The 25,402-nt window shown below is 34.6% G+C and overlaps 2 protein-coding genes across 2 annotated transcripts; both read left to right on the top strand.

Moving 5' to 3' along the window:
- Positions 1-5,596: 5,596 nt before the first annotated feature.
- Positions 5,597-6,523, top strand: LOC117023154 (olfactory receptor 4S2). Its single transcript, XM_033107634.1, has one exon. It carries the CDS (start codon positions 5,606-5,608, stop codon positions 6,521-6,523), a length of 918 nt encoding a protein of 305 aa, XP_032963525.1. The 5' UTR covers positions 5,597-5,605.
- Positions 6,524-22,775: 16,252 nt separating this feature from the next.
- LOC117023832 (olfactory receptor 4M1) lies at positions 22,776-23,896 on the top strand. The gene has a single exon (XM_033109027.1). The coding sequence runs from the start codon at positions 22,865-22,867 to the stop codon at positions 23,804-23,806; it is 942 nt and encodes a 313-aa protein (XP_032964918.1). The 5' UTR covers positions 22,776-22,864; the 3' UTR covers positions 23,807-23,896.
- Positions 23,897-25,402: the final 1,506 nt, after the last annotated feature.

The following is a 25,402-nucleotide window of genomic DNA, read 5'->3' as shown; positions in this document are numbered from 1 at the left end:
TTTTATTGTTGGGTTAGTGATTTAATAAAATGATACTGAACATCACCGTCTCTCTTCTCAAGTAAATTGTGCAAAACTGTGGAAATGGCCTCAACATTTATTAACTAGTTACTTACCAAGTAGCCTTTAATATACTTTTTACGAGGAATCATCTAGTGGGGATTACACTTGCACTTCCTCTCCCTAACAGTACTCTCCGGTGGCTCCCGAATCACTGGCCTAGTAATTCCCTCAGGGTTGTGATGAGGCAGATTACTGATGGTTTCTTGGCAGCAGGAACATAGAAGTTCTTGCAGAGCTAGATCAGAAGACATGGCATGGCTATAAACTCATAAAATCCTGAGAGAGAGAGAGAGAGGAAGAGAGAGAGAGAAAGGAGACACATGAACAAACTCAGGACCGCTTCTTAGGCTGTAGGTGTTATCCTTTCTGTGAAATGTGGCATATACATAAAAGAAGTATCACCATACAGATCTCATTTTTTTAGTGTGAATATCTGGATATAGATCACATTTCTATCTCAGAAAGTTTTATTGATCCAAGAAGATCTCAGGTTGTCCAAATCCATGTCGTGGAACCACACTCAAGAAGACAGCTGGAGTAAGTTTTCCAACTGGAATGACAAATTAACAACTGGTAAAAGAGAAAAAGGCAATTTTTATTGATTCAAATCTTATTCAAGGATGAAGAGGAATTTTCAAATCTTTCACTTGCTTTACAACGTCTGTTCTAATAATTCCATTAAGTAATTCAGGAAGTAGTTTGTCACAGTTTAAAGTGTGTATCAATATTATTTCAATTGGAATTTAATCCTAACTTTACCACTAACAGTGAAACTTAGATAATTCAATTCCTCTCTGCACCTCATTTTTTTCATCAACAATAAAATGAATGGAATAAAGTCAAGTGATCTCTAAGATCCTTTTTACCCATATAAGTGTAGAACTTTACATAAATCTAAGGGGATTTGAGGAGGTTATTTAAAGGTATTACTCTAAAATGAATGGCTTTATATGAGGAATAGGGTTTTATTCATCTTTTTATATTGATAGCACAGTACCAGGCACAGAGAATATGCTCAATAAATACTTCTTATGTGAAAAGATAAATAAATATTGGTGCTATGTGAAATGTAGTCTACATTTTGTTACATTAACTTATTTGCAGATTTTCTCCAGACTTAACTTGCTCAGACACAATTGCACAAAGAGCTTGCTGTGAAGCTAGTTGTTAGGAATGAAATCCAGAACGTTTGATCTCTGCCCTTTGCAAATCGCTCATAGGAGAAACTAAGACTAAATATTTTTCCCAGAGGATTTCAGGGAGCTGCAGTTTTCCTATTTGTTCGATTTGAAATAATTTAGATGGGCTATGGTGTTAAATAAAGGAGCAAACTTATTTCTTAACAGCATCGACTCCATTATAACTAGTATATATGTATTCTTTGGTATTAACCTAGAGAGTTCAAATTTGACTTAAGAATCGGGAAGGACCAGTGGAAATAATCCATTCCTTGGAGGCTCTGGTCTACAGAGTTCACATGTATGATACTGATGCTTTTGAAATTCTACCACTAAAATGATCATGAGTTAGATTTGCAGATCACTTATTGCTTTTATGTCCATTAACCAATTTGATCCTTACCATGGCTGTCTTTACTGTCTCACAGGGGAGGACTCTGAGGTTAATAGAAGTGAGGAAAATTGTGTTAATATCACACAGCTTGTAAGAGGCAGAGCTGAGAGTCAAGCTCTGTGTCCCAATGAAGATAGTAGAAAGATCTTGGCTCTTCGACTTGGATTAATTTTATGGGCTTCAAAGAGGGATCCTAGATAAAGTTTAGATCATCACCATTCAGAAATAATACAGCAGCTGCCCGAACATCGTTATGTGTCCTTGTTTGAACTCTTAAAGAAAGCCATGCAAAGATGTGGACTATACTCTGTTACTACTCCAGTCAAAGAATATAGTTGAGAGGGTGGGAGTCAACAGTAGATGCATTTTCTAAGATTTTGACAAGCATAAAAATACATATAAATGAGAATTAGGAAATGAACAAGGTAAGAGATTAGTATCTTAAGATGATTCCAATCCAGGCTTTGCTCTCTCCTTCCAGGTAGCATGTTCTGCAGTCACTTAGACGGACAATGATAATTATACATTTACTTACAGTGTGCCAGGTGCTTTATATGTAATGCACATTTAATATTTACAAAACTTACATGGTATGCACTATTCTTTTTTTGATATTTAAAATAATTAATCAATTACAGTTGACATTCAATATTATTTTTTATTAGTTTCAGGTAAACAGTGTAGTAGTTAGACATTGATATAATTTACGAAGTGATCCCCCTGACTAGTCTAGTACCCACCTGGCACTATACATAGTTACTACCATATTATTAACTATATTCCCTCTGCTGTACTTTATATCCCTGTGACTACTTTGTATCTACCAGTTTGTACTTCTTAATCCCTTCACCATGTACTATTCTTATTTACATTTTATACTTGAAAAACCTGAGGCCAAGGAAAGTTAAGTAATTTTCTTGGAGTCATAATGGTAGTTAGCAAGCAGTAGAGCTAGAATTTGAACCTAGGCAAACTGCGTTTCAGAGTCAAGCTCTGTGTACTTGTTCTTTTTAACAAGTACTCTCCACTATCTCCCATTGCTGTTGCCCTCCTGCCACGGGCATAAACTTTTCTTCATGATCCCCCAAATCATTCAAGATAAATCCAACTCCTTAACTTAACTCATAAGACTCTTTGTGATCTGAGCAATCCTTCCTTTTTAGCCTTATTTCCTGACACTTCCCTTCATAGATTCTGTGCTGAATCATATCAATCTGTTGGCATTCCCCATAGAGGACGCTATGATGATTTACACCCCTTTTTTCCATATATCTCATCACTAGTTCTGGAAGGTCCTCCCTGCCCTGTCCACTCTTCTGTGCCCACACCCTGAAATCCTCTTTATCTTCTGGTTAACTCTAAGTCACCTTTCAACATTCCGCTGGTTGATGACCTTCTCTGGAAAGGCGTCCTTGATTCTTTTGTACTTCTTTACTTTTATGTCAGAGAGCTGTGAGTTTACATGTGGCGCTCCTCTATTTGATTGTCAATACACATCACTTGTTGTTGTATTCTTATTATAAGTTGAATTTGAGCAAAGTTGGCCCAAACTGTGTATGTTGTATGTTGTGATGATCTTGCTAGTTGCAATTGTAGTCTTTGACTGTAAGTACTGGATGTAATTAAAAAAAATAAGCCATGCTTTTCATGATTAGCAGAAATGGAATCTTTTGGTTATTGAAGAAGGTTTAATACCTTCAATGGGAAAGGAGGAATGGTGACATTGATGCCATCAGACTCAGAAGTATGCACATTCATTAAGAAAATACATTTTGAAGTCCCATTGCCAAGTCCAAATGCCACCTCTGCCAATCACTAGCTCTATGACTTTGGGCAGATTATTCTCTCTGTGCTCCAGTTTCCTCATCTCTAGATTGGGTATAATGATGATAGGCTATCTCCTAAGATTGTTATGAGAATTAAATGAGTTATTACCACTTAGAACAACACATGGCACATAGTAAGTACAATGTAAGTGTTTTCTATTATTCTCTAAATATTTTTTCAACCCATATAATTTTACCAATTTGTGAGAACTGAGCATAATTTGGCTTTACTGTTATATTGTTACAGAATATTCAAAGATTGAAGGACATGGATCATATCCTCCAATCAAAGGACTTCACACATAAGAAGCAATTGATTTTTTAAATGTACTTTTTAATGACTTTATCTATCTATCTATCTATCTATCTATCTATCTATCTATCTATCTATCATCATCATCATCACCATCTATCATCTATCAATCATCTATCTAATCTGTCTACCTATTTATCATCTTTCTATTTGTCATTTTATCTATCTATATTTCACTTATTTATGGGGTTGTGTATTTCATGGACTCGAATCAGAATGCAACAATTCAAATAACTGACACTTCACTATGTTATATTGGTTGATTTACCTAAACTCTTCAAACTTTTGTGCTCTGTAAAATGGAGATAAGAATTATAATATTGCTGTGAGGACAGATGAAGTAACATATGCTAATAGTTTAGTATACATTCCTGTACATAGTAAAGTGCTTAATAAATGTTAACTAGTAATAGTATCTCTGCAATGAAAATGGGCAGATACAAAAATTATGTATGAATTTCAATATTTTCTATTAATTGTCTATTTAACTTTTATATAATAGCTGACCAGATCAAATTACACATTCTACATATTAGAGTGATCCCACTTCATAGATTTAAGTTATAAAGCAAATGCTTCATGAATACAAAAAAATTACATTGATGATCTCATTTTATTTATGTAATAGCTTGGTGAGGTAAATAACTTTATCATCCATCCTGTAGATGAGAAAAACTGAGATTCAGAGAAAATAAATAAATTTTGCCAAAGTCACTGGTTGTTGAGGGTGTTCAAACTTAAATCATTCAGCTTCTGAGCAGTGTTCTTTCCATTATCCATGCAGAAAGGAGATGCTCTGAATAAAGATGAAAATAACTAGTAATTTGCATGATTCAGAAAAGCCATTTTTATCCTAAGAAACTTCTTTATATCTTGCCTCATGATTCATCTCTTTCAAGAATTCTTCCCTGATTATTTTTATACAATAGTTTTCTCTGTATGCCTTAGGCATTCTTGTATATATTTTGTAAAACTCTATCAGACATTTATTTTTTGACGACCATTTATGACATCACCTGTATGGAAAATTCTATTCCTAATTCTCATTTATGTTTATAAAGATGGAATGTTATCTGGGGCTTTTTCAAAGCTTATTCATTGAGGATAATAGAGATTTCAATTATCTTTACACTTTCCAACTCTTTGGAGCAACATAGGAAAAAATATTTCTCTGTATAGTTTGACCACTCCTCATGGCAAGCAAGGTTGAATTTTCACATGCAGGTCAAGCTTAGGAATCAAACTCCTGTAATGCCGGTTAATAAGCATAGGTTTTTGGTAAGCAGGAAGCTACTGCATATGTTGTTCTCAGTCACTAAAAATTACTTACTTTTTAATTGTATCGAACTTCCAACTTAATTTAGAAACTGGAAATGGATTCTTTCTTACTTGATTAAGTAGAATGTTATTCTTCCAAAGTTGATCTGTATATATTATATTGTATATATTATATTAAATAGATTCAGCTAGGAATTTTAAACATTAGATCTCGAATTCTAACTTGTTGCTTTTATCTCTAGCTTCAAAAATTAATTTATTTAATAATTGATTTAAGTTTTTTCATCCCAAGGAGAATTTCTAATATATAAGAGAGAGGGAAGGAGGGAGGGAAGGAAAGAGGGAGGGAAGAAGGAAAGGGGAGAGAAGGAGGATTAGGAAAAAAATTAAACCCAATAGAAAAAAACTCATAATCTCTAGATTCTTTTTTTGGAAGAAATGAACTATAGGTCTAATATAACACAAAATCACTTACCATGCTTACAATGGTTTATAACATTTATTTATTTTTGCAGAGAACCAGAGCCACCCCACCAGTCCTGCTTGGGTCCCCATGGAAGTGGCCAACAACGTCACTGAGTTTATATTCCTAGGTCTTTCCCAAGATCCTGGAATGCAGCTGATGTTCTTTGCCCTATTCCTCCTCTTCTATGTCGTGATCATGGCAGGAAATCTGCTCATTTTGCTTACAGTCCTTTCTGTTGCTCGGCTCCATACACCCATGTATTTCTTCCTCAGTAACTTGTCCTTTGTGGATATTGCCTATTCCTCAGCCACGGCACCCAAGATGCTTGCAGACTTTGTTTCTCAGAAAAAGACTATTTCCTATTGGGGCTGTGTAACTCAGATGTTTACCTTCCACTTTTTTGGTAGTGCTGAGATTTTTATTTTGACTGTCATGGCTTTTGACCGTTATGCTGCCATATGTCAACCTCTCCGTTATACTACGATCATGAGTGCCAATGCTTGTATTGTGCTGGCATCACTGTCCTGGTTAGGAGCCCTGGGCCATTCCTTTGTGCAGACTTTCCCGACCTTCCAGCTGCCCTTCTGCAATGCTCAGGTCATTGACCACTACTTCTGTGATGTCCACCCAGTCCTAAAACTTGCCTGTGCTGATACTACCCTGGTAAATATGTTGGTGGTTGCCAATAGTGGTCTCATTTCCCTGGGGTGTTTCCTCATTCTTCTGGCCTCCTACACAGTCATTCTATTTAGTCTTCGGAAGCGGTCTGCAGAGAGCCGGCGCAAGGCTCTCTCTACCTGTGGGTCTCATTTCACTGTAGTAACTTTCTTCTTTGTCCCTTGTATCTTTATTTATCTCCGTCCATCCACTACTTTTCCACTGGATAAGGCTGTGTCTGTGTTTTATACCACCATTACCCCGATGCTAAACCCACTCATCTATACTCTGAGAAATGAAGATGTAAAGAATGCCATGAAATGTCTATGGAGTCACAAGTCTCCTTGAAAGAAAAGTTAGTTTGTCAGAACAGCAAAATCAGAATAGGTGATACATTTAATGATCCCTAACTTAATAATTTTAAGGAGTAGTCTCTAAAATTCAACTATCTCATACATTTCATTTAGTAGGGAATACTTATTTTAATTTTTAACAATTTAATATTGATCTTTACTTATCATTTTTAATTACTTTTTAAAAATTTATTAAATTTATTGGGGTGACATTGGCTAATAAAATTATATAGGTTTCAAATGTACTATAATACATCATCTGTATATTGCATTGTGTATTCACCACCCAAAGTCAAATCTCCTTTTGTAACCATATACTTGATCCCCTTTACCCTTTTCTACTTCTCACCCATCCCCCTTTCCCTCTGGTAACCACTATGTTGCTGTCTGTGTCTGAGTTTTTGTTTATTTGTCTTGTTTATTTGTTGATTTCAGTTTTATATACCATATATGAGTGAAATCATAGGATTTTGACTTTTTCTATCTGACTTATTTTGCTTAGCATGATATTCTCAAGATCCATCTATGTTGTCACAAGTGGCAGTATTTCATCTTTTCTTATGGCTGAGTAATATTCCGTTGTATATATGATATATGTAGCACGTCTTCTTTATCCAATCATCTACCAAAGGACACTTCAGCTCTTTCTATATCTTGGGCACCATGAATAATGCTGCAATGAACATTGGGGTACATATATGTTTATGAATAAATGTTTTCAAATTTTTTTGGTAGATACCCAGAAGAGGGATTGCTGGGCCATATGGTAGCTCCAGTCTTAATTTTTTGAGGAACCTCCACACTGTTTTTCATAGTAGCTGTACCAATTTACATTCCTACCAGCAGTGTATGAGGGTTCCTTTTTCTTCACATCCTCTCCAAAACTTGTTATTTGTCTTGTTCATAATAGCCCTTCTAAGAGGTGTGAGGTGGAATCTCATCATGGTTTGATGTGCATTTCCCTAATAGCTAATGAAGTTGAGCATCTTTTCATATATTTGTTGGCCTTTTGAAAGTCTCTTTCTATGTCTGTTTAGTTCTTCTGCTCATTTTCAATTGGATTTTTTTGTTGTTGTTGAATTGTATGAGTTCTTCATATATTTTGGATATTAACCCCTTATCAGAGAAGTTGTTTGCAAATATCTTCTCCCATTTGGTTCATTGTCTTTTTGTTGATTGTTTCTTTTGCATGAGGAAACTTTTTAGCTTGCTATAGTCCCATTCATTTATTTTTTTTATCTTTTACTTCCTTTGCCTTTGAGGTCAAATTCATAAAATCCTCTCTAAGAGCAAGATCCATAAGTTTAGTACCTATGCTTTCTTTTGTGCAATTTATTGTTTCAGGTCTTGTGTTCAGGTCTTTGATCCATTTTGAGTTAATTTTGGTATATGGTGACAGATAGCAGTCTAGTGTCATTCTTTTGCATGTGGCTTTTCAATTTTCCCAATATCATTTATTGAAAACACTTCTGTTTCTCTGTTGCTGCTTTTGGCTCCTTTGTCAAAAATTATTTGGCCACATATGTAGGTTTCTTTCTGGGCTCTCAATTTTGTTCCATTGGTCTGTGTATCTGTTTTTCTGTCAATACCATGCTGTTTTCAGTATTGTCACTTTGTAGTATAATTTGAAGTCAGGGAGTGTGATACTTCCAGTTTTGCTCTTTTTTCTCTGGATTGCTTGAGCTTTTTGGGGTCCTCTGTGGTTTCATATAAATTTGTTGATTTTTGTTGTTGTTGTTGTTGTTCTCTTTCTTTAAAAAAAATGCCATAAGACTTTTGATGAGGATTGCATTAAATATGTGTATTGCATTGGGTAATATGACCATTTTAACTATGTTAATTATTCCAATCCATGAACACAGGATATCTTTTCATTTCTTTGTGTCTTCTTCAATTTCTTTTAAAATTTTGTAGTTTTCAGTGTGTAGGAACTTCAATTCTTTTGTTAAGTTTATTCCTAGGTATTTTATTCTTCTTGTGCAATTGCAAAGGGAATTGCTTTCTTTCATTTCTTTTTCTGAAATTTCATTGTTAGTATATAGGAATACAATGGATTTTTGTACACTAATTTTGTATCCTGCAATGAAGAACATGCAGACATAGAAATATACATTGCATACTGCATTTACTGTATTTGTTTATTGTTTCTAATAGTTTTTTTGTGGAGTCTTTAGGTTTATTTAGATAAAGAATCATGTCATCTACAAAAAGTGACAATTTTAGCTCTTTATTTCCAATTTGGATGCCTTTTATTTCTTTCCGTTGACTGATTGCTCTGGCTAGGACTTCCTTTACTATGTTGAATAATAGGGGTAAGAGTGGCCATCCTTGTCTTATTCCTGATCTTAGAGGAAATGCTTTCCATACTGGTAAGTTTACCCTCTCTTACTTCTAGAGTGAGAGAATAAACACTTCTACTCAGTATCTCATTAACTATTTTAGATCCCTTCAATTCAAATCAAACTCTCGTCAACAATTATTTGATGATTTAGAATGGGGTTACAAGAGAAAGATATCTCTGCGGAATCAGATTATTTCTCCTAAAAACAGAAGTCTAACTGTCTAATTTCCCAGGAGCTGCTTTCTTGTTTCTCTCCCTCCCTTCTTCCTTTCCTCCCTTCTCTCTTCTCTTCTCTTCTCTTCTCTTCTCTTCTCTTCTCTTCTCTTCTCTTCTCTTCTCTTCTCTTCTCTTCTCTCTCTGTTCTTTCCTAGTCTTTTCCTTTAATATAGCATAATATAGTAAGGGAAATAGATTCATAAGAGATAATTATACAAAATGAAGAAAATACAGACATAGAAATATACACTGCATGCAATGAAGACGTTAGTATAAACTGACAAACTGCTCAAAGGATAGGGAAGGAAAACAAAAGAAACAGTCTACCGTTTTTGGTCCTGAGCAATTTTTAAATACCCTATTGGATAATTTAAATACTCTCTATCACCCCTATATTATATTATTTTTAGTAAAAGCAATCTTAATTTTATTTATTTTTTTTTGCAATACATGGAATAAATTCATTAAAGCAACTAAAAAGATTTGACATTTGAACTATTGAAATGACTAAGTCAAGGAGATGTATTTCTATTATAAATTTTTAGTTAAAATTGTTTTCAATTTTTAAAAAGGACAAAATGGATTAAGCACATTTGTGTGTGTGTATGTGTGTGTGTGTGTTTTAGTAAAGTTAGAGAACAGCTAGGTATTCTTAATTCTTCAGAAAATGAAGTTATATTCTGAGGAACTTTTTAGGTCTTGTTTCACGACTCATATTTTTCAAGAATTCTGACCTGATTATTTTCATCCAACATTTATTTTCTTTATGCCTTAAGCATTCCTGTATTTATTTTATAAAATGGTATCAGACACTTATTTTCCTGGTTTGGGTTTTTTTGGTTTTTTTTTTTTAACCTAATTTCCACAACTTATTGAGGATATAAATAATGTATCATATTTCTTTTTTACTCCATATACAGTGCAAAGCTGGATGCACAGTATATACTTATGACAGAGTCTGCTGGTTGTACCTATAGTTCCTTTCTTCCTTAGTAATAGAGACTTGACATTATTTATGGTGACTCCACTAAAATATTGCATTTACCAGTCTCTCCTTTGCAGTTGGAGGTGGACAATAAGATTTTAACAGTAGCTGGTTAGTGGTAACAGTAGCTTTAGTAAACTCTTTCAAATGGTTTCTCCACACTTCTGCTCTCCATACATTATCACCATTTTGTTGCATTTCCTTATAGTTATTTTTCATATTGCCTTTCCTCTGTAAAAAGGACATTATAACCTTTTTATAAGTGCCAAACTTCTTAAAAATAAATAATAAATGCACTAAAATTATATTTTAAATGGTAGTATGCATTAGTTTTTCATTTTTTTCCCTATGACCTAAATTAAATAATAGTAATAAGAGTAACAACAACAACAACAAAGTGGAAAAACGTTTAAACCCACAAGAACAAAGAAAACAGAACAGAAGTTAGATGTAGACAAACGATTCCAACAAATGTTTGGAAAAGAGAAGGCAAAAGTGTGATAACTGATTTGGCAAAGTAGGGAAGGCTAACTCTAAAGTACCAACTGAGAAGAATACTGAAGAGAAAAACACAGATTTATCTCTCAGAATCCCAGACATGTTTGGGATGCCAGGACACCAAGTAAGAGAGATGGTGTCGTCCTGGCTGGTAATGGGGAGAGTAAGAGAAATGAACAGTTCAGTCTTCTATCCTCTCTTTCCACCTCTCATTCCCAGATGTCACACAGGCCTATGCTTCAACAAACAGAATATTGGATCTTTGCATTAAGAAATTGAATGATATTAGAGAAAAGTCTTTCACATTCTGCCTTTGGGGATCACAAATAGAATGGCTGCCTTTCCACTGGAACCCTGATGAGGTTTGTTTCTTAGAAAACACTTAGGTGGAAAGAGGATAAGATTACTCAGGTTTTCTGACCCAGGGCAACTGCCATGAATTCTTCCATTGTTCTTCGTTTCATGAAGCAGTTCTAGGGGATGCCATGTGCTAAAATTTACATTGATTTTTTTTTTTTAGGTATAAATGGTTATATTTATTTAGAATAATAATAGACATCAAAATAAATAATAAATTTTAAACTATCACAAGCATCACAAAATCTGGAAAAATAACATTAATTAGTCTCATCATTAGCTACTTGGCATATTTCTATAGTACTTTTCCCCCAATATTTCCTAATAGTCATGGGATATGGAGTATAGCATAGGTAATAGAGTCAATGGTATTGTAACAGCTATATATGATGTCAGAGGAGCAATAGATTGGGGGAGGGGAGTTATTACTTTGTGATGGGTGAAATGTCTAACTATTGCATTGTTTTGTACACCTGAAACTAATAATAATAAAAAAGATATTGCATATCTAAACACAGAGTTGAAATAAAAATTGAAGTGACAAAAAAAAAATCCTAAAATTGTACACGACATTACCAATAACAATTTGTGAATTTTGTGAAGCTGAGAAAAAGATTTTCTAAATGGACAACAAGAGAAAAATTTTGGGTCAACCATATTAAAGGAAATTATCGTTAAGTTTCTTTATACATCGATTTTTTTAAAAAATAATTCAGCATTGTTTTCTTATTAATCATTGTTAATTCCCACAAGAATTTGGAATACATTATTTATTAGTCCTATTGACAGTTCCATTTTTTTCATTATCATAATTATAATTTATGTCCCTAATATGCACCAGACTCTGTTCTGGGCTTGTGACATATGTTTTATCAATTTTATTTCATGACACCTTTATATGCTCTTAGCATTTCTAGTTTCCATATAAGAAAAAATTAAGTTCCCAGAGGCAGGAACTTGCCTAAGGAAATGGAGTTAGGAAGCTTTCCAAATAAAAAAGCAGTTGTAAAAAGACGCAGAGTTTTCTACTATTTTTGCGATAATCTAGTGGATTTATAACCTGACACTTCTATTATTTGTGTATCTATATATGCATTTAATAAAAATTTGGAAGAAACTGAATTGAAGTTTTTCAACAATTTAAATCTGAATATAAGCTAAACTTCTTGAAAATTTTTGTGTTTAACAAACTCTCTAAAAATACACATTTGTTCTGACTTGCCCTTTTGAGGCCCTTGAAAAAAAACTACATCTCCAACTTAAGCCCTTTTTGAGTCTTTTCATCTCCAACTTAAACAAACACAAAGCTTTAGTAGTTTATGGAAGAATATCTGATAGATTTTCATGGATCACTGAGAATGCAATTTTTTTTTTTAAATTGAAAGGTAATTCTCATCCTCACTTCATAAAGATCAAGTATGGTCATTGAGAGTATAATATGGAGATAATTTTAAAAGGATAAATTTCATTCTTTTTTCAAAAACATTTATTTTTCAATTAGTGTTGACAAACAATATTATATTAGTTTAAGGTATACAAAACAACATAGTGATTAGACATTTATATACCTCACAAAGTGATCACCCCAACAAGTCTATTACCCATCTGACACTGTACATAGTTATAATATTATTGACTATACTCCCTATGCTGTACTTTACATCCCTGTGACTTTTTTTTCAGTTATAGTTGACATTCAATATTATTTTATATTAGTTTCAGGTATACAGTGTAATGGTTAGACATTTATATAACTTATGAAGTGATCCCCCCGATAAGTCTAATACCCTCCTAACACTACACATAGCTCTTACAGTATTATTGATTACACTCCCCATACTGTACTCCACATTCCCATGACTATTTTGTAACTACCAATTTGTACTTCTCAATCCCTTCATAAAAGGATAAATTTCTGAAAGACATGAGATGGAGTTCAGACTGATAGAACAAAATTAACATAGGACCTACTTTTATTTATTGTAGAATATTTCTAGATGAGGGATACAGACAAGTATTTGTAGATTCATAGGTGGGATAGTCAATAATAGGTTGATTTAGGGAAATAACTTCTGTTCCTTGTTCATCATTGTATGCTTGTGCCTAGTACAGTGTCTGATATGTAGTAATCATTAAACATGTGTATAAGACATTGGATAAAAGTCAGACATATTAAGGAGTTATTACTTAAGGACTTCATTACAACATGTGTACACTGTTCAAGCAATTTATGTAGTATTAATATTGGGTTTGGACAGGTTTCCGTTTTCCTAAGCATCCAACATCTCTAAGTGATACAGTCCTTTGGGACAGTAAAATTGGAAATGTGCATCATATTGTAGAGGGCATATCACACATCATAATATTTATCACTCCTAATTCAAGGAAATTTGCCATTTTCCTTACTTGTTCTGGGCAATTCAAATACTGTGTTTCTGTGCTCCTTGGATGAAGCACATACCAACTTTTAAATTATTCCCTCAGGTTTTTTATCCCTAGTTGGCTGGACCTGGCCTCCAGAGGAATGATTTTCTTAGTCACAACCTGTGGTGCTAGTTAGCTCATTGTTACATCAGGGAAGGAACCGAAATATAACAAAATATAGAAGACAAAGCTTTCTGTGTGGACGGAGGAAGAGGCACCTTCTCCCCCCTCTATTGTCCCTGACTACACCAAGGCTGGCACAGTGATTGGTAGGTAAAAGAATGGTGTTGTGATATTTACATCAGCCACTCTATTTTTGAGACAATGGGATGGATATGATGATAGGAATAACTATGTAAAATACTCAGAGAATAGTGGTAAGAAGCAGAAAGCCTCCAGTAAGGAAAGGTGTGAGAAAAACGTGGTGATTATATAGAGCAGATCTTGACCATGGAGTTGGTAAACAAACTATTTTTTCTTTTGCTCGATCCCTGCAACTAAAGCATTTAAACCCAAGGCTGAAAAGGGCATTAAGAAGACACCTTGGTCATCTCATACTTACAGGATGAACCATTCTTAAACAGTCTTCAGAGAGTGCCAAATTATAAAAATAGTCTTCCAAAATTTTCAATCCTGTCATTCACTCCTGAAATAAAATCAGGAAAACTTTGACTTATGATGGATCTTCTGGATGGCCTATGTGAAGACGATGGGGGAGCTAAGGCCTGAGATGTTTCATTTTGAAGGGACTAGAGTTGTTAGTAGCAACTTAGGAAGAGAATAAGAAAAAAAGAAAAAAAAACTTAAAAAGCAAAGAAAACTTGTTTTAAATTAATATGGGTAGAATATATTTTAGAAAGAAGATTCCAGGAAACAAAAATCAGGGGTCATGAAGCACAGTCAGAAAACACCAAATGAATTATAAAATAATTAGATTTGGAAGTATTTGACAATTTTTCCTACAAAGTCATTAATTAATTTATTTATTCACTTAAAAAATCAGTTTAATCATTCATTTATTCAATAAATGCAAATTAAGGACCCTCGTGCCAGGAGCTATCTTAGGCACTAGATTACATACATAAATGAGACATGTTTCATGACCTCAAGGGGCTTAGCATTTCTGTTATATTTTGGCCAAAATATAAACCGAAAAATTACAATGCAATGACTAAAGTTTTTATTGGAGATGTGAACAGAGTGCTACTATGGGAACTCAAACTTCTATGGTGCTTATTAGAAATTATTCATACAAAATTTCAGGCATTTGGAAAAAAAGCCTCTGAGAGTAGCTGGAGGAATTAATATGGTGATTTATCAACAGTCATATAGGACTGTACTCTAGAGAAAATGAGAGGAGATGGTAGTGTTTAGAAGTCAGATGTTCTTGTCCTTTTCCCTAAATGATTTCTTAGTCTTCCAGATCCAAGGATAGTAGTTGGGGGTAGAGTGAGAAAAGAGAAGTATAAACAGACATTAGAGGGTAATATTTTGGAAATCATATATTAGGATGTTAATTTCTCGATTAAACTTGCTACTTTGCAAGGGAAAATAACAACAACAACAACAATAATAATAATAATTTAAGTGTGAGCTATGTACTATGTATTTTTCTGAGCTTTACATGCGTTAGCTCATTAACAATAATACCTATGAGATAGGCCCTATTATTATCTCCATTGCATTGATGGGGCACATTGAAGCAGAGAGAAGGAAGTGAGTTGCTAAAGGTCACACAGCTAGTAAGGGGTCAGCTGTGGAAGAACCCAGGCATTCACACTGTATATCTAAGTCTATCATAAGAGAAATGCTTAACCAGCATGTGATCTTCAAAACTCTCTCAGATTGAGATAAGCCCTTCTCTGATCCTAATGCTTTCTTCTTGCTTAATTTACCGTGGGCAAAAATGTGTATAGAAAATCAAGATACTTACTATATCTTGGTATTTTTCTGCTACTAGTTTATTTATGAGACTCAAGGTCCCATGGCTCCACACACTCATTTATATGGTGAAGATATTTTTGTACACTGCCTCCTCACTATCTTACAGAATGAGGTAGATGAGCATGAAGTATTCAGAATAGGAAAAATCAATTCATTTCTTTTATGTACTGTATATATCTACAGTGGTGATTATATTACTGTCCCTTCACCTTGTCACCCATATTGTTCTTTTAAAATTAAAAAAAATTATTAAAATAGAGCTAACATACAATATTATATTAGTTTCAGGTATACACAATAGTTATTCAACATTTATATACCTGGAGAAGTGATCACCATGATAAGTCCAGAAACGATCTGACACCATATGACGCTATCACAATATTATTACATTTGCTATATTCCCCATGCTATACATTACTTCCCCATAGCTTATTTGTTTTATACTTGGAAATTGGGATCACTTATTCCCCTTCATCTCTGTCCCCATCTTTTTAAATTTTTCAATTACAGTTGATAGTTAATATTATTTTATATTAATTTCAGGTGTACAGCATAGTGGTTAGACAGTTATATAACTTAAGAAGTGATCCTTCTGAATAGTCTAGTACCCACCTGGCACTATACATAGTTATTATCATATTATTGACTATATTCCCCTATGCTTTGCTTTACATCCCCATGACTATTTTGTAACTACCAATTTGTACTTCTTAATGCCTTCACCTTTTTCACCTTGTCCCACAACTCCCTCCCATCTATTACCCCAATAAATCTAGTACCCATCTGACACCATACATAGTTATTACAATATTATTGACTATATTCCTTATGCTATACCTTACATCCCCATGACTACTTTGTAACAACCAATTTGTACTTCTTAATCCCTTCCCTCTTTTACCCATTCTCAACCCCTCTCCCGTCTGGCAACCATTAAAATGTTCTCTGTATCTATGAGATTGTTTCTGTATTGTTTGTTTATTTTGTTCTTTAGATTCTGCATATAAATGAAATCACATTGCATCTGTCTTTCACTGTCTGACATAGTTCACTTAGCACAGTACCCTCCAGGTCCATCCATGCTGCCACAGATGGCAAGGACCCATTCTCTTCCCTGGCTGAGCAATATTCCATTGTATATTGTACCACCTCCTCTTTATCCATTCATCCACCAATGGACACCTGGGCTACCTCTACATCTTGGCCATTGTAAACAATGTTGTAATGAACATATGGATGTACATGTTCTCTTGAAATAGTATTTTGGGTTTCTTTGGATAAATACCCAGAAGTGGGACTACTGGATTCCTCTTTTCCTCTTGTTATAACCTTTAGTTTTAAAGTCCATTTTGTCTGGCATAAATATTGCTAACACAGATTTTTTTTCCCCATTCTCATGAAATATCTTTTTTTCCATCCCTTTATTCTATTGTAGGCAGCATATGTAAGGGTCTTGTTTACTTCTTCATTCAGCCACCCTAGGTTTTTTGGTTGGAGCATTTAATCCATTTACATAGGAAGTAATTACTCATAGATATGTAGTTATTGCCATTTTATTATTCATATTTTTTATTTTTATTTTTTTGTCTTAAAGAAGTCCCTCTAACATTCCTTGTAATACTGATTTGGTGGTGAGGAACTCCTTTTGCTTTTTCTTGTCTGGGAAGCTCTTTTATCTGTCCTTCGATCCTCTCACCCATATTGTTCTTAATTTACCTTTCTAGGACCTTTACTCTTAATCCACTTTTATTTTCATAGAATCTTAGAATTATAGGATTAGAATATTCCTTAAAATTCTAGTTAAAATCCCTTATGTATTTAGGAAGAAACAGCTGTAGAGGGAGGTTGAAAGATTTTTCCCAACATCACACAGATTCTGGTGGCTGAGCTACGATGAAAATCAAAATCTCTCAATTCTTGTTCAGTGCTCTTTATAGCAGCCTCTCAATCTGGAGCGTAAGTCAGATAAGTACCCTGCACTGGCTAAAATACAGTTATTTGTGAAGATTTTGGAGAAAATTTAAAAATATATGTGTATATGCTACATTTATAGTTTGTAAAGATAAAACAAAACCCTTCAAATAATGACTTTGCTTATGTAATTCCTTATCTCACTGTTACAAAAATATCTCTTTGAATGATGTACTCTGTGGATCTTATTGAGGTAGAGTACTCTCTAAAAATAAACTTCATATATCTCTAATTTCTAAAACTTTAGTACTTTCCCATTGTACTTACCTTCACACCTCCTCCCCCACCTGACTTCAGTCCACTTTTCCCAGTGTTTCCTTTGCTCTTCCCATAGCTAACGCTCAACTGCTTTCACTATATTCCCATGATCAACAGGTTTGAAAGGCTAAAGTACCTTCTCTGAGGAAGGATTTTCAATAAATCATCACTTGAATCTTTGTATAAACATTTTCCTTTTTTATTTTATAAAACCACTTTTTGCTTTTTTATTTAAATGAATACCTCACTGGTGGCAATGTTATCCATAAAGATGGGCTGGTTTCATCCTCAGAAGGAATACAGGAGTAACAACCTCGTTTTTTGTTTTTTGTTTTTTGTTTTTTTTTAACAGCTTTCTCAACTTTCATCAATACAACCTTTGCTTCCATTCTTCTAGTTTTCCAGATAGAAGCTTAATCTTTCTATCTGATGTTATTGGAGTTATATCTAACATCATTTCTTTCAGTTGTGAGTGGGGTTTTTTGTTTGTTTGTTTTTTGTTTTCAAGAGGGGCTAGGATGAGTTTGTGTTTTTTTTTTTAACATTTTTTATTAGTTTCAGATGCACAAAACAATGTAATAGTTAGACGTTCATCATTTATATCCCTCACACAGTGACAACCCCCTCTCCCCATCCACTACCCCTCTGACATCGGATACTGGCTTCTATATTCACATCTTCATCTAAGGAAAGAGAATGGACAGTGGTTATAGATGATAGCTTTTTTTTTTTAATGTCTCTTGTATGACTGTAACCCAGTATCTCTAGAGTCATTTACATGATAGTCTCCCTAAATTTCTCAGATTAGCAAGGTAACTATTTTCCACGTGGTTACTGAGAGCTTGGCTAGATACATGGATGAACGTTGCTTTGTTAGTAAGGAAGAATTTCTGCACAGATTCTTTTTTCCCCCTCAAAGCTTTTGTTCCCTTGAGGAGAGTTTACGTAGCTCACTCACCTATATGGAGGGCCTCTGTATTCCTAGGTATCTCCATAGACATCCTCTAAATACTACACCCTGCAGATTAAGTACAGAATGGGAATTCACTACATGTTGTTAAAAGAGGAGCTGGCTTTTTAAGATTCCACATGTAAGAGATCATGCAGTGTTGTTTTTTCCCCTCTTTGTCTGGCTTATTTCACTTAGCATAATATCCTCCAGGTTCATCCATGTTGTTGCAAATGGCAGGATCTCTTTTCCTAAAGGCTGAATTATACTAGGTCTAACAGTTAAATTTGCAAACTTGCTGCAATGATGTTGCTAACCTTTTGTGATATCAGGGGGATTATTCATTATGAATTTGTACCAACTGGACAATTAACTAAGTTTACTATTTACAAATGCTGAAAAGGCTGTGTAAAAAAGTTAGACGACCTAAACTTTTCACCAACAATTCATGGCTTTTGCATCACAGCAATGCACCAGCTCAAACGGCACTGTCTGTGAGGGAGTTTTTAGCCAGTAGACAAATAACTGTATTGGAACACCCTCCTTACTCACCTGATCTGGCCCCCAATGACTTCTTTCTTTACCAAAAGATAAAGGAAATATGGAAAGAAAGACATTTTGATGACATTCAAGACATCAAGAGTAATACGATGACAGCTCTGATGGCCATTCCAGAAAAAGAGTTCCAAAATTGCTTTGAAGGGTGGACTACACGCTGGCATTAGTGCATAGCTCCCCAAGGGGCGTACTTCAATATGACTGTAGTGATATTCAGCAATGAGATATGTAGCACTTTTTCTAGGATGAGTTCGTGAACTTCATTGTCAGACCTTGTATATCTCATAATTTCTTTATCCATTTAAGAGTATAATGGTGGTTACCAGGGGTGGGGAGGTGGGGGAAATAGAGATATGTTGGTCAAAAGGTACACATTGTAGTTATGTAGGATGAATGAATAAGTCTAGAGATCTAATATACAGAATTATGACTATAGTTAATAATACTGTATTAAATACTGGAAATTTGCTATGAGAACAGATTTCACGTGCTCTCATCACACACAAAAAATGGTAACTGTGAGAAAAGGGAGTCTTTGACTATCTCTTTAGTCTGTTCTTGTGCCTCAGTCAGTCAAATGTCTTCTCTAGTTCTTTGGAACTCTTCCCTGCCAGGAGGCCTTTGCATTTGCTGTTCTCTATTCCCCCACAGGCTCTTTTCCTACGTTAAGATTAGCTGAAATGTCACCAATTCAGAGAAGCTCTTGTAAAAAAGTCATCAGTACCGTATGTGATTGACTATGCTCCCCTCCCCTTTTTAATAAGTTTGCACAGTGACAGATGATTACCAGAATTATTGGGTGATCACATTGTAAGGTATTAAAATGTCAAATTACTATATTATACACTTGAAGCTAATATAAGCAATATAAGATTGTATACCAACTATACTGATGTACCGAAATAAAATAAATAAAAATGTTATCACTGTACATCACCGCCACATGCTACCACTATTTATTCCCTATCATACTTCTATTTTTATTTCCTTCTTGTCTCTTACCAATAGTGGTAATTATTTATTTTACTCATTTATATTTTATTCATTTATTTATTGTTTGTTTACTAATTTATTGTCTGTCTATATTTCTAAAATGGAAGTTCAGTGGGGGCAGAAACTGAGTCTTCTTTTGGTCATTGTTGTGTTCTCAGCAGTTAGCACATAGTAGATACTCCCTAAATATTTGTTGAATAAACAAATAATTTATAAAAGTGACACAGAAGCTATATGTTTTCGGATAGAGTTTTCCATACCATTGTAAAGTTTTGTTCTGACATGCATTAAATTACAAATGCAGGCCAAGGTCACAATTGTTGTGGGTTTAACGGTATTTCAGACCATGTTCATGTTCATGTAGAGAATATATGTGTTGGTTAGTCCTTCAGTGAGGAAGTGACATGGTTTAGTGTCATGGTGTGTGTGTGTGTGTGTGTGTGTGTGTGTGTGTGTGTGTTATGAGTAGTGGCTGAGTTATTGGCTTGAGAAACATGGAGTTTGGTTGGCTAACTATTGGACTGAGGTGTTCCAGTAATGTGTCCCTTTTTAACTCAATGGTGGTGAGGAGTAGAGGAGAGAGGCATTCAGCAAGGAGTGAGAATGGAAGAATGCTCTGTATTTTTTTCCTAAGGAATAAATCAGGTAAGTTATGGTTCTTAATGCAAGCACATCTTACTAGCTTCTAATTTTACATTATATCTTGGACATTGAGGTACAAAAGCAAATCTCTTTGACACTTATTTTGGTAAAATGATCTTTTCTATTCCATAATAACCAAAGTGTGTTTGTCTTTCCATGACATCAACTCACATTTGCCTAGATTTTTTTCTTTCTGTATTTTCTTTCTGTATTAGCCTTTTTCTCTTCCTCTTTCATGGGATGGGTATAGAACAGGACAGAGGAAGAAAGGTGATCAGAATTATCATATCAGTATCTCCATGAAAACAAAAAAGTTTAGGGTCTTATAATAGTATTTACTGCATTGAAATATTCTTCTACTTTCAGTCACAATTTCAGGACAATTATTTTATTAAGAACAAATAATTTAATCACTTCTATTTATTCAAAAAGGACAGATGGATATAGCATAATAGAAAAATATCCAAATGAACTGAGTAATTATAATGTTCTAGATGCTTTTGGTAGAGATATTTTGGATTGTTGGAAACTCATAGTTTACACATCAGTAAATGAGCAGTAGGCTGTGAGTTTACAATTATATACCTGCTGTGTGTTTAGTTATGGAGGCTGTGGGGTGCCCTCTTCAGGTAAGTACAATAAAACTATTGATTTCTGGAATCCTAGGAACTATGTCATTCTGGATAAAAAATCACGTTTTTAAGAAAGTTGAGGATTAAAAACTGGCAGCATTATCTTTCTTTCAATTAAAATCTTTCTGAATTGAATTTTAAATTTCCTTGTTTTACGTAACACGATGAACTAACTGAGGCCCACGCTGGACTATTCGTAAGTATGGGAATATTTACCCATTTACTAAATAGTCCCACAGTAATGAATTTTATGAATGTTTTTGTTTTTCTGCCTCTTGTGTCATATTCCTGGTACACACAGGTCTTTTTTTTTTAGTGTGCCTACTTTAATGATCCAGCCATTCTTTGATACTCATACATGCTTTAATAACATATTAGATTTGGAAGTTACACGTCTATGTTTGTTAAAAGTATGCACAAACTGAGTCAGTAGTTTCCAAGGAAGAAACGCTGGATTACTTCAGTCAATAGTATACTATTGGACACCATCAAATCTATTTGGTTTTATAAAACCTTAACTTTTTTTTCCCTATGCTTACCTCCTGAGGAGAAGCAATATTATAAAATTGTGCATCAGTAGACTAGAAGCAACTCTTTAGTATTGGCTGTTGCTTACAAGAAATACTTCGGTGTGGCAGTTTTTACATTACTTAAAAGAGGAAGCATATTTAGTAGAGTGAATGATTACCTTATTTTTATTTGAGGGTTTTGTTCTATCTAGTAGAGTTAGGTTCAATATCATGTCTTAAGCAAAATTTTAGCAATAATCTTATTACCACTTTCACCTTGAAATGGAGACTGTGTCAGCTGGGGTGGCATGCAAACCCATTTCTCAGATCACTGTCCTCTTCCTGCCTTCCTGAAACAGTGAGTAAAATCCATGGTCAGTGGAGTAATGGGATCTGGTCACAGCCAGAAGAATTTTCATATAGGGCCCTGCATTGTTGTATACCTGTTACCATTGTTGCTTACCTATTACCAAGAATTAAGCTGTGTAGGCTTTGGTTAAGGGAAAAACATGTCTGTTCACTATACATGAAGCCCTGGGATTTCTTTGATAAATTAAAACTAAAATACTCCCAGATCAGCATACTGGATATTAGATTAGAAGACTAAATTTCCAAGTTGGTTAGATTTCTCAGCAACAACTAAACAATCTAGAAAGAACAGGCTGCATCTCTTACTATCAGTCTAAAATTTGGCTAAACTCAGAAGCAGCACACACATTGCTTACTAAGGTAAATGTTTGGCGGGAGGATTAGTACATTGCTGAGTTGCATAAAAAATAGAAATTAATAACATTAAAAAGTTGAAATTTTGGTTTCAGATGTGACACACTTCATATGGTTTTAATGTTTCTAATTTTCAGGTCATCACTTACTCTTTCCCTATCTTGGTTTATTAGACATAAAATGGGACAACCAAACATATCCTAATGCAATCTCTTAATGACAGAGAACATCTGATGATTTTTGAAAGCAGTAATATAACTCTAGTTAAAAGCTATTTCGAGTAATTATAATTTCTTTATTTTTCATAGCCATATTAAGAAAAAAAGTGAAGATATGGAACATGCAAATTATACCAGAGTGACAGAATTTGTTCTGACTGGCCTATCCCACACTCGGGAGGTGCAACTAGTCCTATTTGTTATATTTCTATCCTTCTATTTGCTCATTCTTCCAGGAAATATTCTTATTATTTGCACCATTAGGCTTGACCCCCATCTGACCTCACCCATGTATTTCCTCTTGGCTAATCTGGCCTTCCTTGACATTTGGTATTCCTCCATCACAGCCCCTAAAATGCTCATAGACTTCCTTGTGGAAAGGAAGATCATTTCTTTTGGCGGGTGCATTGCACAACTCTTCTTCTTGCACTTTGTTGGAGCCTCGGAGATGTTCTTGCTCACAGTAATGGCCTTTGACCGCTATGCTGCTATCTGCCGCCCCCTCCACTATGCTACCATCATGAATCGACATCTCTGCTGTATTCTGGTTGCTCTCTCCTGGATAGGGGGCTTCATTCATTCTATAATACAGGTGGCTGTCATTGTTCAACTTCCCTTCTGTGGGCCCAATGAGTTAGACAATTACTTCTGTGACATCACACAGGTTGTCCGGATTGCCTGTGCCAACACCTTCCCAGAGGAGTTAGTGATGATCTTTAGCAGTGGTCTTATCTCTGTGGTGTGTTTCATTGCTCTCCTAATGTCTTATGCCTTCCTCCTGGCCATGCTCAAGAAACATTCAGGCTCAGGTAAGAGTACCAGCCGGGCTATGTCCACGTGCTATTCCCACATGACCATTGTGATACTAATGTTTGGCCCATCCATCTACATTTATGCTCGCCCGTTTGACTCTTTTTCCCTAGATAAAGTGGTATCTGTATTCCATACTGTGATATTCCCTTTGCTTAATCCTATCATTTACACATTGCGAAACAAGGAAGTGAAGACAGCCATGAGGAAGTTGGTCAATAGAAATATTTTATGTAAAGAAAAGTGAAAGATAAATGGTATATTCAACAGTCCTTCTGAGGGTCATTGTCCTGGAGTAGGAAGCATTTGCAGTGGTAATAATGCTGATTTCACTGTCTCCTTTCATCTGAGTTCTTAAAATCCCGGTAGGTTTTTCTTTTTTAAATTGGTGAAAAAACAAAGAAATTGAGATGGAAATAAATGTACTCACACCCTCTCTGCAATTTCTGCCAGATCACAATTAGAATTTATGACATAATAATGGTCAACTGAAATACACACTTTTAGTAATTGTTTATTGAGTGACTATTCTGGAGAGGTTTTGACTGTAAGGAGAATGTGTGTTGAGAAATAATAAAATAAGTAAGACCTGGGAGACATGTCCACTATGAATATGAAGAAGTAAATGGCCAGCATATGAATATGAGTAGCTTTAAGTGATCAAAGTAAATATTGTTGTCATGTTTCAATCTTAGCCCAGTGGGATGGTGTTTGGTAAACCATCTTCCTGGGACTGTAAAAATAGATTATTTTTGTCCTTATCTCTTTCTCTTGCCAGAGTTAGTGATGGAAACTGAGGATTCATTTATATAAGCTATTTCAAGTGATACTTCAGTTGGTAGCCACTCTACATTGTTGGTGACAGAACTCATGCTTTTGTCACATCCTGGAAACAAAATTTATGAATTCACTGCAGAGTGTAGTTTGCGTATTACAAGAGACCCCTCTCTTTCCAGAGGAAGTTCCAGTCAACTAGTGGCTTTTATAGCTAGTCTCTACTTAACATCTTCCAGAGTGACAGCAGACTTGGAAGAAGGGATTCTAGGTTGACTGGGATTAATGGTCATCTAGCTGTGTGATTTTTAAAAGACTATTATCACTTTGCCATTTTTGTGTATTTTCTGTATTTGTCGATTATGCCTCTCATGTTAACATTAAATTAGTAGGGTGCTGCTTTAGTTAGCACTTTAATTCAGAGTTCTTTACCATTAAACCATTTTTTAGTACATACGGAAGAGACTTAGATATATTGGTTCCCATAATCCTCTAGTGAATTATTTATTAGTGATCAGTTTACTATTCCCTGACACTAAGATCCCAACTACTAACTATGTTCCAGAATGTAAAAGATAGATTAGAATATTTGAGTTCATACAAATTTGTTTACTTAAATTAATTTTTTAGTTTCAAAGTGAGGGTGTCTATCCATCAAAGGGTGAGAGCACTTGGTGTGCTTTCAGCTTTAATCATATATATATATATATATGATTTAATCATATATTATATATATATTATATATATATATATTATAGTAGATTCCTTCAGCATCAGAAATAAACATATGTGAATGAGTTATGAAAATAATCCCAGGGTTACTCTTTATCTATATTCCATTTATTAATTGAGGAGGTAACTTGTGCCAGACCGAGTGCACCTCAGATACATACAATGGAATCATAGTGCATAAAGTTTGTTCTTTTCTTTGGAAAATTTTCCCTATGATAACCCTCTTTCATCTTCAATATTACAGTGACTTCTTTTCTAAGAGCCAAATACATTGACTGAAATTATGATTCCTAAATTTTGAGTTGATTTCTCATGCCTGGAATGAATAAAACAGTAG

The sequence above is a fragment of the Rhinolophus ferrumequinum genome, chromosome 6, assembly GCF_004115265.2.
Source record: "Rhinolophus ferrumequinum isolate MPI-CBG mRhiFer1 chromosome 6, mRhiFer1_v1.p, whole genome shotgun sequence".
Classification (NCBI taxonomy): Eukaryota; Metazoa; Chordata; class Mammalia; order Chiroptera; family Rhinolophidae; genus Rhinolophus; species Rhinolophus ferrumequinum.
Note: the sequence above shows the minus strand (reverse complement) of the source record. Positions and strands in the feature narration are given on the sequence as shown.

Coding starts and splice junctions, on each gene's coding strand:
- LOC117023832 (XM_033109027.1), top strand. CDS start 22,865: ATGGAACATGCAAATTATACCAGAGTGACAGAATTTGTTCTGACTGGC.
- LOC117023154 (XM_033107634.1), top strand. CDS start 5,606: ATGGAAGTGGCCAACAACGTCACTGAGTTTATATTCCTAGGTCTTTCC.